The sequence below is a fragment of the Populus trichocarpa genome, chromosome 2 (assembly GCF_000002775.5).
Source record: "Populus trichocarpa isolate Nisqually-1 chromosome 2, P.trichocarpa_v4.1, whole genome shotgun sequence".
NCBI classification, from domain to species: domain Eukaryota; kingdom Viridiplantae; phylum Streptophyta; class Magnoliopsida; order Malpighiales; family Salicaceae; genus Populus; species Populus trichocarpa.
In genome coordinates, this window is record NC_037286.2 from 4,379,439 (window position 1) to 4,398,414 (window position 18,976).

Genomic DNA, 18,976 nt, shown 5'->3' on the forward strand with positions numbered 1-18,976 from the left:
TCTGTTTTTTTTTTCCCCCCGCAAAAAGGCAACGGAAGGGATATGCCCTTCTCACTTTTCAGTGTAAATCTCAAGTTAATGAACCCAAATAAACAAAGCTGAAAAGAAGATATGGTTCCATGCAGCTGAAACAAACTAGTTGAGATAGTTGAGTTGATATAAATCTGAATTTATACTCTCATTTAAACTTGATATCCTTCTTCCTAGTGCTCTTTTTTCTTTTCAGATAAGTAATCCAGCATTCTGTTCCTTACTAAAACAACAGAACCTGCTGTTATTCAATTTAGAGGAGTCAGGTGTGATTGTTGGTAGAGAAACAATGGAGGAAGAACAGAAACAAGATGAAGGCAACAAATGGAAAACCTCAGCGTGTTACAGATACTGTTTTTAAAGATATTTTTTCTACAAAAAGCTATTTTTCAAGATTTAACAAGTTCCTCCTCTGGAATTAAGGGAAACAGAAGCAGCAAGGCAAATCAAAATAAAAAAGTACAGCAACCTAAAATGAATTATATATTCATCTTCAAAAGGAGTGCGGGTGTTTATATTTAGTCATAGAATCTATAACATTCATGAAGAAATTAAATGAAGAATTGAAATAGAATTAAAAAGTACAGCAAGCCTTTAAAATATAGTTGTTAAGAAAATAATTGTTAGAAAATAAAATAGCTTGTTAGAGAAAATAAATGGTTGTTGGGAAAAAAATATAGTTATTAGAAAATTAAATTACATTAGTTTTAAAAACTGTAGTTTCAGTTTAAGAGTCAAAATATAAATTATTATTAGAGACAAAATGCTCAAATAGCATAGACATTGTGTCGCGTGTATGGACAAAAACGAAAGTTTTTCTCTTGCTCAACTCAATTTTATACGCTTGAGCTTATTATCTTTTCTAGTTTGCTACTAACTCATATTATAGTTAACTATATAAATAATAATAAAAATTTTGTTTTTTAACGTGAGATTGAAAATTTTAAATACTTTAATATTAAACTATATTATTTACAACAGTGGTTGCTCTTGTAATCTAGCGATTGTAGAAATCGCTATTTTCTAACTGAAATGATTGTCAATTAGATAGTCTGTTGTACTCAAGGAGAAAAAGGAGCTAAGTGTCACAGTCCTAGGTGCGAGGGCGCGCCAACGAAAACACTGCTGGGATATCGGCAGCATGCATGGGCAGAGGCAGCATGCATAGGCAGAGGCAGATTCGGCAGCAGTGCGTAACCGGTGCGTGCGAACATCGGCAGCATGTTCGGCACGACTTCAGACTTGGATAGAGGGTTGTCCAAGACATGCAGTAGCACAACAAGGTTGGCAGAGAGGGCTCAGCTAACTGGCTTGAAGGTCTGTGAGGTGGCAGACCAAGGGAAGTTACCAAGGGGCAGTTGGAGGCAGTTTTCAGGCAGTTACTGTTTTGGTCCAAACTGACCAGTTGTATAGATCTGTCTAGGGGTGACAGGTTTTATATGTAACTTCCATGTTCTCTTGAGATAAAAGAGAACTATTGAGGTGTAGCCTGCCAGCAGATTTGTGCATGGCACACACAACTAGTTTTGTGTATCCTTTGTTTCCGAATTAATAAAGGTTGGGAGTGTTTTCCTGTAAACTGTGCTTGCGTTTCTGATTTGTTTACTTGTGTTCTTATTGATTGTCTATTACGTGAAAGAATTCAGGGGAAAGAACTTTGGGTGTGTGAAACACCTTAGTGGTAGGCTAAACACGAGTTGGAATTGTGAGGAAGGCTGAGTCTAGTGTGGGACTAGACTGCCGCGCTGGGAGTAAAATCTTGTCGAAAATTTTATCCCCGTGTCAAGTGGTATCAGAGCAAGGTCTGTTCTGTTTTGAAGACTTGGTCCGAGAGTGAATGCCATCAGGCAACATGGAGTCGATTCGAGAGAGACTCTCTCATCTCGAAACTGTTCTAGGCCCTGTGGCCGAAAACAAAGAGCAGTCCATGAACGAAAAACTTGCATATGCAGTAGAATTGGCTAAGAGGGCTGCGGGGCAGTATGTGGACTTTGCGGTAGATGTGAGTCGTAAGTTCAAAGATCTTGAGGGCGAGATCGCTGTTCTGAAGAAGGCAGTAGTGAACATCCCTGGGAGTGGTGGTTCATCCAAACCGAGAGTGCCTGAGCCAAAGTCGTTTGGTGGTGCAAGAAATTCCAAGGAATTGGAAAATTGCCTTTGGGACATGAAGCAGTATTTTGGTGTGGCAAAGATTGGGGCTAACGAACAGGTTAACATCACAGCAATGTATTTGTCAGGGGATGCAAAGTTGTGGTGGAGGACTCGGATCAAAGAAGATTTGAATGCTGGACGCCCCAGGATTGATACTTGGGATCGGTTGAAACAAGAATTGAAGGAACAGTTCTTGCCGAACAACACATCCTGGCTGGCGAGGGAAGATTTGAAGAAGCTGAAGTAGGACCGATCGTTGAGGGATTATGTCAAAGAATTTAGTTCTTTGATATTGGACATAGAGAACATGTCCGAAGAAGATAGGCTTTTCAATTTTATGTCCGGTTTACAACCTTGGGCACAGGCAGAATTACGTAGGCAGAAGGTGAAAGACTTGTCCTCTGCCATCGCTGCCGCAGACAGTTTGGTTGATTTCAAGACAGTGACGCGAGATGGAGCTGTTCTTGTCCCTTCAAAGTTTAAAGCCAGAGATAAGAGGGATGGGAAGAGTAAGAACAAGAAGTTTGGTGGGGGTGGATTTAGACCTTTTATTGACAAAGGAAAAACCAAGCAAACAAAAGCGTCGACGAAAGAAGCCAAGCCAACTGCTAGGTGTTTTATATGTGGAGGGCCGCATTATGCTAGGGAATGTCCTAAGAGAGAAAAATTGAATGCCATTCTGGTTAATGAAAGTGAACTTGAAGAGACAGTCACGCATGTCAACCCAATACGTGTGTTGAACTGTTTGGTTGCGGTAGAGGATTCGGTGGACGAATCCAGCCCTGCCGACACTGATTTTGTGTGTCTGGATGTTTTGCGACAGGGTAAGTTGGGTGCTGTGGACACTCTAATGTATGTGAAGATTAGAGTGAACGACGTGGAAATCAATGCCATGTTAGATTCGGGTGCAACGAACACATTTGTGGCTGACAGGTTAGTGACGCAGTTGGGGTTGTAGCTGAGCACTAGTCAGACGACGATGAAGGCAGTGAATGCCAAGGCGCAGCGGATAATGGGAACTGCTTATGGGGTGCCTCTGACATTGGAAAAGTGGCAGGGGAAACATGATTTGCTGGTGGTGACCCTTGACGATTTCGATTTAATTCTTGGCCTAGACTTCTTGAAAAAGGCTAAGATTGCTTTGATGCCGTATTTGGGTGGGATTTTGATTGCCAGTGAGACATGCCCCAGTTTTGTGCCTTGTTACAAAGATTCGGCGGCCGAGAGCAAGAAAGGTAGTAGTAGCATGATTTCGGCCATCGCAATCAGTAAAGCCTTGAGGAAGGGTAACGAAGTATATGTGGCAGTAGGAATGGGAGGGGATTCGGGACAGAGTGACCTGGTGCCGGATGTCATTGCTAGTGTATTGGAGGAGTATGGGGATGTTATGCCTCCTAAGTTGCCGAAACAGCTTCCACCAAGAAGGGTTGTGGATCACCGAATTGAACTTGTGCCAGGTGCGACACCACCGTCGCAGCCTCCATATCGTATGTCGCCTAGAGACTTGGGCGAGTTGAGGAGACAGCTTGAGGAATTGATAGACGCTGGGTTTGTGCGTCCATCGAAAGCTCCATATGGTGCTCATGTTCTATTCCAGAAGAAGGCTGATGGTAGTCTTCGCATGTGTGTAGATTATCGTGCACTAAACAAGGTGACGATAAAGAACAAGTATCCGGTGCCGCTGGTGCAGGACTTGATGGACAGGCTGAGTGGAGCATCTGTCTTTATGAAACTGGATTTGAGGTCTGGTTATTGGCAAGTGAGGATTGCCGAAGGGGATGAACACAAGACGACTTGTGTTACGAGGTATGGGTCTTATGAATTTCTGGTTATGCCATTCGGCTTAACCAATGCTCCAGCTACGTTTTGCAACTTAATGAATGATGTATTGTATGAGTTTCTGGATGATTTTGTTGTCGTATATCTAGATGATATTGTTGTGTTCAGTAGAAGTATGAATGAGCATGTAGTGCATCTTTCTAGAGTTTTGTCCCGGCTGAGGGAGCATAAATTGTTTGTTAAGAGGGAAAAATGTGATTTCGCAAGTGCTGAGATTATGTTCTTGGGACACTTGGTTAGCGTGGACCAAGTGCGGATGGATCCGATGAAGGTACAAGCCATAGTAGAATGGGCAGCCCCTGCGACGGTATCGGATTTGCGATCCTTTTTGGGATTGGCTAATTATTATCGTCGGTTTATCAAAGATTACAGCAAAGTGGCCGCTCCCCTTTCTGATCTGTTGAAGAAGAATTGGAAGTGGAACTGGACTGATGGGTACCGATGGGCATTCGAGAAACTGAAGAGGGCTGTTACGTCAGCGCCGGTGTTGAAGCTGCCTGATTTTGAGAGACCGTTTGAGGTGCACACAGATGCTTCGGATAGGGCTATTGGAGGAGTTCTGGTTCAAGAGGGACATCCAGTGGCCTTTGAGAGTCGTAAACTCAACGAGGCAGAGCAGCGGTATTCAACGCATGAAAAGGAAATGACGGCAGTGGTCCATTGTCTTGGTGTATGGCGGGTATACTTGTTGGGGCCGAAGTTTGTTGTGAAGACAGATAATATGGCCAACACATTCTTCAAAACACAGAAGAAGTTGTCGCAGCAACAGGCTCGGTGGCAAGAGTTCTTGGCCGAGTATGACTTCGAGTGGAAGCATAAGCCTGGGTGACAACCAAGTTGCGGATGCACTTAGCAGGCGTTGTGTGCTTGCTACTGTTTTTTCTCTTGTGCAGGTGGAGTCGGACATGCTAGAGAGACTTCACCAAGCTGTTGAGGAGGATGCAGCTTATAAAAAGATGGTTGATCTCGTACAAGAGGGGACTGTACGAAGATACTGGCTGGAAAATGATCTCCTATATGCCAAAGGGGGTCGAGTCTATGTGCTGAAAGGGAAGCTGCGAAGATTGTTGATGTCGGAGACACATGACCCGCAGTGGGCAGGACATCCAGGGAGGGAAAGGATGATTGCCTTATTATCCCAAACATACTATTGGCCGAAGATTGATGAGGATGTGGAGTTGTATGTAAGGACTTGTCTAATATTTCAGCAAGACAAGACTGTACGGCAACGAGAAGCAGGCTTGCTTCAGCCACTGCCGATTGCAGACAAGCTATGGGTTTCGGTTTCGATGGATTTCATCGTGGGGTTTCCGAAAGTAGATGACATGAATGCAGTGATGGTGGTTATGGATAGGTTCTCCAAATATGTAGTGTTCATTGCCGCTCCATCAGTGTGTACAGCCGAAGTGGCAGCGAGGATGTTTTATCGGAATGTGGTGAAATACTTTGGGGTCCCAACAGACATTGTTAGTGACCGTGATGCACGTTTCACTGGCAGGTTTTGGACAGCTTTGTTTAATATGATGGGGACGCAACTGAAGTTTTCCACGGCTAACCATCCTCAGACGGATGGGCAAACAGAAAGGATCAACGCATTGTTGGAGGAGTACTTGCGGCACTATGTGACAGCAACGCAACGGAATTGGGTAGAGCTGCTGGACAGTGCCTAATTTTGCTACAACCTCCACAAATCATCTGCGACGGAGGCAAGTCCCTTCGAGCTGGTACTATGGGCTCAGCCCCAAACTCCTATGGAGATTTCGGTGCAGAAATCAAGGGGAAAAAGTCCAACCGCATACCAATTTGCGATGGAAAGGCAGGAGTTGTTGGAACAAGCTCAGGACAGTTTGCGGCAGGCCAGCAAACGAATGAAGAAGTATGCTGATTTGAAGAGAAAGCCACTGGAGTTTGACGTTGGTGACAAGGTGTTACTGAAATTAACACCTCAGATATGGAAGAAGATTACAGGCAGATTGGCTCAACGGGGGTTGATACCAAGGTATGACGGGCCTTTCGAAGTTAGGGAGAAAGTGGGGGCTGTTGCGTACAGGCTGATCTTGCTAGAACGCATGAAACTTCACCCTACGTTTCATGTTAGCTACTTGAGACCCTACTACGAAGATAAGGAGGACCCGGCCAGGAACAACACACAGCGTGCTTCACCAACGGTTCGGAAGCAGTTTGACGATGACATTGTGAGGATAATGGATCATCGTAGACTTGGGCAGCATAGAAAGAACCGGAGGACTGAATTTCTAGTGAAATGGGCTAAAAACGAAGAGGTTTCGTGGGAGAAAGATACTGACTTGTGGCAGTACGAGGACAAGGTGCAGGATTACCTCACATCGATTCCGACGAGGGCGTCGGACTCTTTAGGTGGGGGTGGTTTGTCACAGTCCTAGGCGCGAGGGCGCGCCAACGAAAACACTGCTGGGATATCGGCAACATGCATGGGCAGAGGCAGATTCGGCAGCAGTGCGTAACGGGTGCGTGCGAACATCGGCAGCATGTTCGGCACGACTTCAGACTTGGATAGAGGGTTGTCCAAGACATGCAGTAGCACAACAAGGTTGGCAGAGAGGGCTCAGCTAACTGGCTTGAAGGTCTGTGAGGTGGCAGACCAAGGGAAGTTACCAAGGGGCAGTTGGAGGCAGTTTTCAGGCAGTTACTGTTTTGGTCCAAACTGACCAGTTGTATAGATATGTCTAGGGGTGACGGTTTTATATGTAACTTCCATGTTCTCTTGAGATAAAAGAGAACTATTGAGGTGTAGCCTGCAAGCAGATTTGTGCATGGCACACACAACTAGTTTTGTGTATCCTTTGTTTCCGAATTAATAAAGGTTGGGAGTGTTTTCCTGTAAACTGTGCTTGCGTTTCTGATTTGTTTACTTGTGTTCTTATTGATTGTCTATTACGTGAAAAAATTCGGGGAAAGAACTTTGGGTGTGTGAAACACCTTAGTGGTAGGCTAAACACGAGTTGGAATTGTGAGGAAGGCTGAGTCTAGTGTGGGACTAGACTGCCGCGCTGGGAGTAAAATCTTGTCGAAAATTTTATCCCCGTGTCACTAAGTATATGGTTGATCTCCATGGTCTGGTCCTGTTTTGTCCCTGCCTAGAAAACTAGACTGGGTTTGGATTAGTATATGTGACGTTGGGGACAGGATAGTAAAGACGAGATGTTGAAGACATCCTGCTTTTTGCGGACAAGACATAACTATTTGTTCTTGCCTGTTCTAAGTCACTGAACGTAACAAAAAGCAAAAATATTTGTTTTTTCTTGTATATTTTTGTTGCGCATGACATGCTCGGTGTGTGATTTAGGGTTTTTTTTTATTATTATTGTAATCTCTTTATCACTACAAGTCTACACTATGCAAATACTTTTTTTTAATAACGATATTTTTTTCTTAATAAAAACATAATAATTTAAAGTAAAAAAAATGAAATATTAATATAGATTGGTAGGAGATACAATTTGTTGTACATTTTATAAAATTAAGAGATTCAATAAAAAAATAAATACACGCATAGCAGTTTTTAGAGGAAAAAGGAAGAAAAAATCTTATGAAAAAAACCACTGAAAATGAAACGGGCATGAGTTGAGTCCATCGATCTGGGCTATCCTCAAGGCCTAGCCATGTAAAGAAATGGTTGAACACGTACAATGTAGATCGTCATCCACATCTTCAAGATGAAGTTGAGTCGTCATCCACATCTTCAAGTGTTGTGGTTTTTTAAAAAATATATATAAATTATATTTCTAAAAATTAAAAATACATGTTTTTTTTGTGTGGATTTTATCAAAAAAATAAAAAAAACAAAGTCACCTCCATATATATATTATGATCCACAAGTTAGATTATATTTTTCTATGCATTATTTCGCTCCACTGAAACTACAAGCGTTCTTTTTTTACCAGAGAGTACCATTGAAAGGTTTCCATCGTCCACTGTTGCATCTCCATCAGTCAGCTCCACTAGTCCGTTGAAAGGTTTCCATCGTCGTTCCATCTGTTCTTCTGAAATGTTGTTCGAACTTCGAAGCTTCTGGGTCGAGGGGCTTTTTAACAGGAGTTTCTTTTTCTTGGTCTTCGTATGTGAATGTTTAAATCTTAAAAACGTTCAAGAAAATATTATTTCTTACCAATTTAACATGATTAACGAGCACAGATTTGAAATAAATGGTTGCTGGAGAATCATGTGTTAAATTAAGTTTCAATTTCATTTAATATGCTTGTATTTATTAGATATAATCTTGTTTTAAAGGGTATTTTTACCAAAATAACCTACCTTGGAAAATGAAGGATTGAATGGAGGAGTACTTAATTGCAATAATAAAAAAATTGTTGCACCAAAACGAGAAAGATTAAAGTTAATGTACTCAATTGACATAGATAAAAAAAAGTTGGAGTATCAACAACGTGTCAGGAGTAAATGACACGTCATTAAATATAAAAAAATCTCCCAAAAAACTAGAAAGTGCTTAATTAAATTGTTTTAAAACAATTATCATATTCAAATGAAAAAATAATTAAAATCGAAACACTAGAATGAGAAAAGTATAAAACTGATGTACTACTAATTTAATTTTTCTTTTATAATTTAGCAAGAAAAAATCTAGATAGGTTGCTATCGCATGCTATTTTTTAACATTATGTTAATTTTTACTATTAAATATTTTTTTTTCTTAATAATATCCCAATCTCAATTGGTAAGATATATAAGGTTTGTATTAATATTTTAGTTTTCAGGTTCTATGAGTATATGAAGCAGTAAAATTTTAAAAATAAAATATTAATACTTAACAATAAAATTTTAGATCGGATATTTTTAAAGAAACTCAATAAATAAATACTTTAAACTAGTTTTATTTAAGTAGAATTTCAATACTTATTATTTTCTATATGTTTTTGTACAAGTTTATAATTTTCTCAGTATTCATACTAGTTTTTTATAATAATTATATAATTACTGTGTTTTTACATGTTAAACATTTTTTTTTTTACTTATCTAATTTATTTTTTCCTGTGAATTTTTGTACGACAGGAGCGCACGTCTCCATTGTTGAGGGATGGAGTAGTTGGTGTCGGCGTGGAGCCCTCAAATGAAGAAATTGGAAATTCCAGCAATGATGACACACAGCGTGATGGGCACGGAGCAATATTCAATATACTATATATAAATTCAAATTTAAGAATATAAAATTAAGATTATTTAATTTAAAGTCATGGAAAGCATGGAAATATAAAATATAGTGTAGGTGAGACTAGAAGGAACGAGATGTTGAAGACGATATAAATATTCGTTTTCTTTGTTTTCTCTTTGTTGACCATGTTATGTTTGGTGTGTGGTTTAGGCTATATTGTTTTTTTGAAATTTATTTGTTGGGAAATTACTTTTTAAATTTTTTTGTATTTGTTTGATATTAGAAAAGTTGATCAACGAAAAATATTTTCCAGTCAAAAAAAAATTTGACTTGGTTTCCAGGAAAGTGTTTTCCTAGAAAATTTGGGTGGAAAACACTTTCTGAAAGTTGTGAAAAAATTAAAAATATCATATTATTTACTGATTATATCAAATTTGGTCCTCAAACTTTTGATTGCTATATATATTTTGTTTTGAATATTTATTTTTCAATTTCATCTCTTAAAATTTAATTTTTATATTAACTTTGGTCCTCATTTTTATAATTGTTATTTGCTTTTTCCTTATCATTTTTTTTATTAAAATTTTTTATCTATCAAATTTGGTCTTCATTTTTTTTTGTTACTTATTTTTTTTGAAATAATTTATAAAATATTAATTATTATTATTTTAATTTCTTCATCTTTCATTTTTTTTATTTTTTAGATTTGATCTCTATTATTTTGATTATTATTTATTTTATTTGAGATAATTTATGAAATTATATTTTTTTCAATTTCATTCTCATTCAACTTTTTAATTTGTAAGATTTGTCCCTCATTATTTTAATAAACTTGAGAAAAATAAAACATTAATAAGTTATTTTCCAGCTCATTTTCCATGACATAACCAAATACTGGAAAGTGTTTTTCAATTTATTTTTTATTACACTATCAAACATTGGAAAATAATTCACTTTTCCGGAATTCATTTTCCAAAAGAAAACTATTTTCCAGCAAACAAACGGGGCCTTAGGTATTTTTTTTACTGTAATTTCTTTATCACCACATTATAAATATTTTTTTATTTTTAATAGCAATATTTTTTCTTTAGAAAAAAACACAATAACTTAAAATAAAATAAAAATGGCATGACTCTTTTAAACTTAAATATCTTTTAAGGGTTTTTTTTTTTTTTTAATGATGGGTGACTGTTGGCATGTAGCCGTCAAATGCAGAAATTGGAAATTTCTTCAGCGAGTTAAAGTCCTGCCCTTGTCCAGGATTTTGAAAGGGAATCTTTGACGATGATAACAAGCATGCCATTGATGACACACAACATGATGTCAATGAGCTTGGAGGAATATTCAATATGTGATACATAAATCCAGATTAAGATTTAGATCTGCAAATAATTTAATTTATAATTATGACGAACGTGGAAAAACAATACCATGATGAGAAGATGAAATTGCTTAAAAACAAATTAAGATTTTTTATTTCTTAAATCTATATTGGGTTTGAAAAACATATTTTAGAGATATTCTATAGTTTTTCTTTCTATATTTTTCATTGCTTTTCAAATAAAAAAAAACTAAAATAATGGATAATATAATTTTATTTTATGTACAAAGTACGAACACCGTAAAACATTAAAATTACTTTTTTTTTTTTCAAAGTCAGCTAATTCCATGCATTATTGTGAATCTCGCATGTTAACCTGGAATCTTGCATCGGAGTGGGTCCGGACCCTTCAACTAGTACATAAATCTTCACCGGCCAATGGCATAGACCATTTTGTTTGTTCTCTCCCTGCCCTCCAGAAAGGACTGAACTCCCTCGATGATGATTTAGGGTCTGAAAAGAATAATCAAATATGATCAAGACCCGGAGCTTAAAACATGTGCTGTGTTTGGTTTGTTCGATAATTCTCAATATCTTCTTTCTTTTTAAAGTGGGTGGTGAGTGGAATCTGAGTTGGAGCAAAACGGCAGCGACCGAAGCTGAGGCTGTGGCAGCAATACCATGCTCGGGACATGGAAGAGCCTACTTGGATGGTTTGGTTCTTGATGGAAATAAAGGACCAGTTTGTGAGTGCAACACTTGCTATGGAGGCCCTGACTGTTCTCAGTTCTTCCCTGACTGTTCTGCAAACGCTAACGGGTACCTAACTCCTCCTCTTGCTCTCTCAGCCACACACAGTTACATACACCCCAAAATGAAAACTTTTCTTGGTCAAGTTTGGGAGTTGGTGCTGAATAGATTTCAAATATATACATTTACTTGTGATAAAACCAGATTTGGGCTTAAACTTCTGATTAAGTACTTTAACTTCATATGATTACGCACATCCTATCTTTATTGTTTCGTTTTTCTTTCTTTTCTACTTTTTATTTTTATTTTTCTTTTAGGATTATAGAGAAACCCAGATAATGATGAACTGTAGGAAATTGTTGTTTCAGTTGTTTGCTTGATTCTCCAAACGTTTAAGAAAGCAAAGATCGATAGTTTTAAAGAATAAAGGAAAAGGAAACAAGAAGAAGAAACAGCTCATGTGTATCGAATCTATCTTCTTCATATACAAATTGTGATGAAAAGAAAAATAGCTGGACCCGTTTGTCAGGTTGATCAATTTTGCCCAACAAACATTTATCACTCAGAATATTTTAAGACAAAATAACCAATCATCCCCACCATGTATGTGAGAAATTTGTTTGGTGATCATCAAGATGATGAAAGAAAGAATTATATATCTGAAAATTTGTAAACATGAAGTTGTAAATATATTAGTGAAGCTGTTTTTTTTTCTTGGGATATATTGGAAAAGGAGGTTCTTGAAGATATAAACATTGATGGTATGTTTGAGAGCTGAAATCCCCTGGAGAATTATTATTTTTCAGGCCAAGAAACTCTGTTTCACCTAGAATTTATCAAGAAGATATTTTCAATGAACCATAATCTGCCAGTTCTATCTGCAGGCTCCATAGCAGCAGAGAAACGAAATCTGAAGGCTTAAAAAAGTTTCCTCTTATAATCGCTGCTTGGTTATGAAAAGTTTTGGTGACAATTCATGCACTTACAGTTAATCCACATCAGAAATCTTCCTGAGAAATAATATAATGCCGCTGAGTACTACTTAATCAAAATATATAACTGACAATCATTAGCATTACTTCGTTTTTTCTTGATCGAAGTAAGAATAGCATCATTTATCATCTCTATTAATGCAGTGGGGATCCTTTATTCTTGGAGCCCTTCTGGATGCAGCATGCAGCCAGCAGCGCACTTCTAGTAGCAGGGTGGCACCGGATGAGCTACTCGTATGATGATCAGTCTACCATCTCTAAAGAGCTCGAGAGACACATCCGCAAACTACATGATATTGTAGGAAATGCAGCCACGGAAGGAAGATATGTTGTATTTGGTGCCGGCTCAACCCAACTCCTTAGTGCTGCGGTTTATGCTTTATCTCCAGATAACTCCTCGTCGCCTGCCAGGGTGGTGGCTTCAATCCCTTTTTATCCGGTATGCACCACTCAGATTCTTGATTTTCATTAATTTCTTGATGGACATTCTAGATGCTTCATTGATACCGGTGATGATTCTGATGTTGCTACTAAAACCTTGCAGGTTTATGAAATGCAAACGGACTTTTTTCAATCAGTAGATTTCCATTTTCAAGGGGATACATCCTTTTGGAAGAACAATTCAGACACCGATACAGAAATAATCGAGTTTGTAACTTCACCAAACAATCCTGATGGGCAGCTGAATACGGCTGTCCTCCATGGCCCAAATGTCAAAGAAATCTATGACCATGCGTATTATTGGCCACATTTTACAGCAATTCCAGCTCCGGCAGATGGTGATGTGATGATATTCACTCTTTCTAAGCTTACTGGTCATGCTGGATCTAGATTCGGGTAACAACAAAGATATTACACTCTTGTGCCCAACAGTATATATGCACTCTGCTATTTTTAAGTTCAGTTTAAACTACTTCTATGGAACGCATCTTGAGCCCTTTTGTTGTAAAACATTCCCAAGATTATGCTTTCCTAATTTAGTTTGGTAGCTTGTCTCTCTGAAGCTGTTCCTGGAAACATGTGTGGATATTTCTTGTCTCTCTGTGAAATATTGTATTGCCGTGACTATTGCCAGTTCCTTATGGTAGCAGCGTGTCTGTTATTTGTTTTATACAGGTGGGCAATCATCAAGGACAAGGACATCTACCAGAGAATGTTAACCTACCTAACCTTAAATACCCTGGGAGTTTCTAAGGATAGTCAGTTAAGAGCTTTAAAACTTCTAAAAGTAGTTCTTGCAACGGGAGGAAGGGAGATATTTGAATTTGGACACGAGACAATGAGGAAACGCTGGGAAAAATTGAACAAGGTCATTTCAACGTCTAAACGCTTCTCTCTGCAAAAAATCACGCCCAAGTACTGCACCTACTTCCAGCAAATCAGGGGAGCTTCACCAGGTAACTCTCCGCCGAATAAACGAGATGTTTTTGAGTATAGGGTCTTCACGCTCTGCTTTATGTATACATCACATCTCGTTAACTATTTCAAATACATTATACATTGCAGCTTACGGGTGGTTGAAGTGTGAGAATCAAGAAGATAAACACTGTTATGCAGTCCTGCAAGCAGATGCCAATATCACTGGCCGTCAAGGCAGTATTTTCTTCGCAGAAGATCGTTATGTGCGCCTGAGCCTCATCAGAAGCCAAGATGATTTCGATTTACTGCTCGACAAATTAAACGGGGTAGTCGCAGGAGAGGAAGGTGCTAGAACCATGTGAAGGATGTGGCCCACATCACAGCTACCAAGGTCATGTTTATTGACCTTGTATATAAATGTGCACGTTCATCCATTACTGGTCGCGTCTCTATTTTTTTATGATAGATTTATTGATAGTCATTGAGGTAAATTCTGTTTACCTGTTTGACTTTTATGTATTGTTAGCTAGAAAGGAGACGTCATGTCTATTGACGCGTCCTATTCATGAATGTCTACGTAGGTGGCTTGAATTCGCATGCCACAGCTTGGCTGCTTCTGTTAATGCTGAGACTGCAGAACACTGCTTCGTGTATTTGTAATAATGTCGATTTGCCATATGTTTCTGTTGTTGATTAGGATAATTGATGTTTGACGTATCTTTATAATTCGCTGGGTCCCGTTTGGTGAGGTTTTTCTACTTGCATTTTCTGTTTCTAGCCCCTCTAGCGAATTCTGCATCATCAACTGTTACTGCTGGCAAAACATAAAGAAAACAGGAGGCAACAAAAACATCACGAATCTAAAACCAAAGAAAACCCCCGACAAGCAAGCCTACTCCTCGGCAGCTCAGATAAGCAATTACAGAGCATATTATCCTCAATATCTGAAACAGGCTTAATATCACAACTTGGTTATATGTAAAATTGTTGGGATTATGCAATGAAGATTACTTGGTTAGAATAAGATTTAAGATTCATGAGATTAATTCTATAAAGTTTTTACTTTTGGATGGAGTAATGTTCTGGTTGATATTTGGCTCGGCATTGTTGTATTGCCATACAAGGAACGGATTGGCTTCTAACATTACAGTATTCATTAATTTTTCTTACTGGCAAGTTTTGAAAATTTCAAGAACTAATTGATCACTTTGAACTTTTAAGAGATTTGATGTCTTACCCAAATAGCTAGGAGTTTAATCCTGATCTTAACATATCAACATATGACATACCTTCATATCTATCTCCTGGGGCAAGGGGCCGATGGTAATCAGGAAACCCTCTGCCAGCTTTAACCTGTCAATTGAAGCTAAACTGCTAAGGCATATGTTACATGGGAAGCATCAAGTCAAAGCACCGAGTTTCAAAGCAATGGAGGAACATTTCCTTAAAGGACTGGCCCACTGGTTTGGTTACTATATTGAAAGTGACAGTACATATTTCAATTAAAAAAACTTTTAAAAATCCTCATCTGCACGACTGCATGTGATTTCACCATGAAAATCATTTATGAGGATTCGTATTATAGATGTTACGAAAAATGGAATAAAACTGATACATGAATACATGATAAACAAATTAATTGCAACACTGCAGCCTACCTTCACAAGGCTGGCTGCAATGTTTAGTAAACTCATTTTGTTGTACTCCCAAAGAGTAGGAAGCTGCTCAGGTACATGGCAAGACATATTACGCAATTGGAAGACTGTAGGCTAGAAAGAATGAAGGAAAGTGGGAGGAAAGGGGTGATTTACTGACAATTAACGCAAATACAGTTTGAAAAAAAAATTCTGACCTCGCTTGCATTAGGCCATTTGTTGTCACTAATCTCCAATGTCAATTCAAAACACCCAGCATGTATATAATTCCAATCTTGCATTCCACCATATATTGGGTACCTGCAGCAAGTTTTTGTTAAAATTGTCGCTGAGCAACAAATAAAGGAAAGAAAACAGAAGAAAAGCAAAAATTAAGTAAGTGCAAATTTTGACAGCCTTGAATGTTTACAACAGTGCAGTTCTTGTGCATGAGAAATAGTTCTGAGTTTGCCATACCAAGATGCTTCATTTGTTATTCCTCCAGGGAATTCCTCACTCAGAGACATTTTATGGTGAGAACGACTGACTATATATGCTTGCCATGAACCGGAATGTATCATCATCAGGGCATGCATAGTAATTTCTCCTGAAATTGGGTTCACATAACAAGATAAAGCTATGTGTGCAAGAGAACAGAAAGGAAATCCTAGGCAGGGCATAGAAAATTAGGCAACTTAATTACAGCGTCTTCGGTGTTAGTAAGAGCATTTAGGGGAGCAAAATCACAAAAGATAAAACAAGAAATCCGCTTAGTGAAATCACTTGTGGCATCTTTTATGGAATTATATACTGGCAGAACCTAAACTACATTCACCAAGCCTGATAAATAGCCATAAGAAAACTATTGAAAGGAAAGATTTGTTTAGGAACCACATCATGGTGATGATGCCTGAGATACAAATATCATTTTTGAAGGTGGAAACCTGAACTATAAATAAGAAATGCGAATCAATAAACCATCTAATAGATTGATGATCAATGGCCAAATTAAAAAATAAAAAATAAATGTTAGGCAACAATACTGAAATATGCGAACTGGGTTTGAATCAGCATGGCAATAGTCTAACAATTTCCATAGGGATAACATGGAAACATTTACAGAGGAATTAAAGGATTATAACAAAACATGAAGAGGTACTGCTTTAAAGTTACCAATCTGTGCGATAACCATAATTACTTGTTGTCCTCGGTGCCATCCCACGGGTAATTTGCAACTTGTGCACCCTGATAGCCACTTTGGGCACATATTGATATAAGAATCAGCAGACATTCATGTACCCATATGATTACTTCATCCCCTTTAGCAGATGTTCATGTATCCATATGATCTTCATCCCTCTTCTTGTGGATTGAAAATTTTATTTTGATTGAATCACAACATCTAGTGTACACTGCCATGTCGAGAATACCAGGTAAATGAGTGTCTATCATCTTAGCTTGGAGAAAGCAAGGAAATTATTTTTTCAAAAAAGCAGTGTATGTATATGACTTTCACCAAGTTCATAGCATAGAGGAAAAGAAGATGAAGAATTACCCCGTGCAAACTGGCAGATGCTGCAAATTGTATCTCGCTCAGCCAATTCAGAATTGCTCTTGTTTCAGGTTGACGTGCATTTATCTCATTATTGAGTGAAAAGAACTGGCAAGTCATGTCGGTAATACTTTTATCATAATACAGTCACAACCAAGTCTAGAAAGGAATTGTAAACCACAGATTCAACTAGTGCATTAAATAAAGCAACATGTTGGAACATCTCATTGCACAGTAATGGCAGTTTTATAATTTTAACTGAATTTAGGCCAAACAATTTGAACGCAAGGTCTAAACACTAGTTGATAAGATCATTTCAGTCACAGAAAAAATAATCAAGTTCCAACATATGTTTTGTATAGGAGTATTATTTGAATTTCAATCTCGTCCTGAAAGGTCCAGATCCAATGATTGGACAAAATACTACCAAAACCACAATTATATTGTTGATCAGACAGCTAAATTATTTAGCAATGCAATGAATCTCAAACTGTTTACTATTTTCTTTCTATCTCCTCCTGGTCTATCTCTTAAAAGAACAGGAATCCAAACACAGCACTTCCATGTAAAATATATTGCAAAAGTTACTCCAATTAGAATTTGTTTTGTCATGGTAAAATGATTCAAAGATTCTACAGGTTTTTTTTCCGGGTAGGTCTGCAACTTGTGACATGGGATATAAAAAATGCAGAACTGTTTCATTTTATACATTTTGGTATTCATCATCATCAAAGTAGAGTCTAATTAATTTTGAATTTAGGTTATATCTGAATTTGACAAAACAAATAACAAAAGCAGCAACAAAAATGAGATACCTGGTCAGGAAAAGCTCGATTTAGGTCAATATTGTTAGCATTACCACGCCTCCTTGAAAAATATCCATCTGGATTCTTGGATGGAAGAATATGAAGTTGAATATTTTCAACAATCAATCTGGCCTGTAAGATAACATAAGACTTCAAAATGAACCAGACATTGCTGTGAAACATATTTTGTAGCAGTTCAAGTTTAATTTATTCACAGGCCACAAAGCAATGGGAAATTTTCTGTATTAATCAGGTTTATTTCACTAGAAAAATTGATTGCAAGTATAATATTACCCGTGTGAGCTTCTAAAACAAGGATATCAAACAACAACGAAAATTTTCTTTTATTTTAATTTTTCTTAAAAGTTTTATTAGTAAATATTCAAATAATGTGACTAGCAACGGTCACACACGGCAACTCTATTCTTAATTAGCCTTTCTTAATGGTAGTAAATTTGGCTTGATTTGGAAAAAATAGATGGATTACTGCTGGAGAAGACGTAGATGAAAACTAAGATGGTTCTACTACAAACAAATACAAATATTTGGAAAAAAAAAATCAAGATGCTACCAATAGATGGAGAAAAACAAGAACATGCAAGTAATCTGCAGCAGAAAGTTCAAAATCCTTAGTTTTATGAGGGAGGGACTAGGGAGGGTGGCGTGGGGTATGCAAGTCACGTGAGCGGGAGATGAGCTGGGGACGTCTCTGGGTGGATCTGGGCTTTTGGATGAATGGACCTCAAAATATTTTACAAGCATAGGCTTTCTTCTTGATTTTTTTAAAATAGAATGAACAATAATTTTTATTTGAGAAAATTGTTTTTAATCTTTTATAGTTTGGTTAATTTCTCGTTTTATTTTTATATTTAAAAAAATATATATTCTATACTCAGTAAATAGACTAATTAGATTATTTTTTAAGAAGGCCGAGAAAATAACTAATAAGATATAAGTAGTCATTATAAATTTTCCTAAGTTAAATGTATATTAAACAAAGAAAAATACTTGAAACAATTTTTTTTGAAAAAAATAAAAGCGAAGCTTGTGTAAGCTAAAATGAAAAGTTAAACTTTTAATTAAATTTATGTTTCAATTTAATGTGGATAACTTGGAATAGTGCCTGAACAAGTCAGGAAAAATAAAAGCTTTTTCAACATCTTTGGATACATGACTTCGGACCAAAGAGATCACACACTCCATGTAGTTTGCATCACATGGCAATGTTAGAGGGCCATTGCTATGCAGTCCAAATTCTTCTTCTGCCAATCTGAATAGCTGTCTGATAATTTTGTTTTTCAGATATGCTAAAGGAAGCACAAACCGTTTCCCATCAGCACTATACACAACGAAGTGGCCCTTCTCAGCCATGGATGGTCGCCTGCTGCACACC

The 18,976-nt window shown here is 37.6% G+C and overlaps 2 protein-coding genes across 6 annotated transcripts; one reads left to right on the forward strand and one right to left on the reverse strand.

The window, feature by feature from the left end:
* Positions 1-10,931: 10,931 nt before the first annotated feature.
* On the forward strand, positions 10,932-14,317 carry LOC7468758 (tryptophan aminotransferase-related protein 4). Its single transcript, XM_002300864.4, has 5 exons — positions 10,932-11,309; positions 12,377-12,671; positions 12,777-13,069; positions 13,349-13,629; positions 13,739-14,317. The coding sequence occupies exons 1-5, from the start codon at positions 11,023-11,025 to the stop codon at positions 13,951-13,953; spliced, it is 1,371 nt and encodes a 456-aa protein (XP_002300900.2). The 5' UTR covers positions 10,932-11,022; the 3' UTR covers positions 13,954-14,317.
* Positions 14,267-18,585, reverse strand: LOC18096169 (carboxypeptidase SOL1). Of its 5 annotated transcripts, XM_052450754.1 has the most exons (7): positions 17,593-18,574; positions 16,781-16,885; positions 16,399-16,637; positions 15,703-15,832; positions 15,444-15,546; positions 14,881-14,944; positions 14,267-14,405 (listed from the first exon to the last, which is right to left on the reverse strand). In XM_052450754.1, exons 3-7 carry the CDS (start codon positions 16,514-16,516, stop codon positions 14,347-14,349), a joined length of 474 nt encoding a protein of 157 aa, XP_052306714.1. In that variant the 5' UTR covers positions 16,517-16,637; positions 16,781-16,885; positions 17,593-18,574; the 3' UTR covers positions 14,267-14,346. The 5 variants fall into 5 exon arrangements, with proteins under 5 accessions (XP_052306714.1, XP_052306713.1, XP_052306712.1 ...); XM_052450753.1 differs by having other exon boundaries at positions 16,399-16,885; XM_052450752.1 differs by having other exon boundaries at positions 16,781-18,574.
* Between the last annotated feature and the right edge of the window lie 391 nt (positions 18,586-18,976).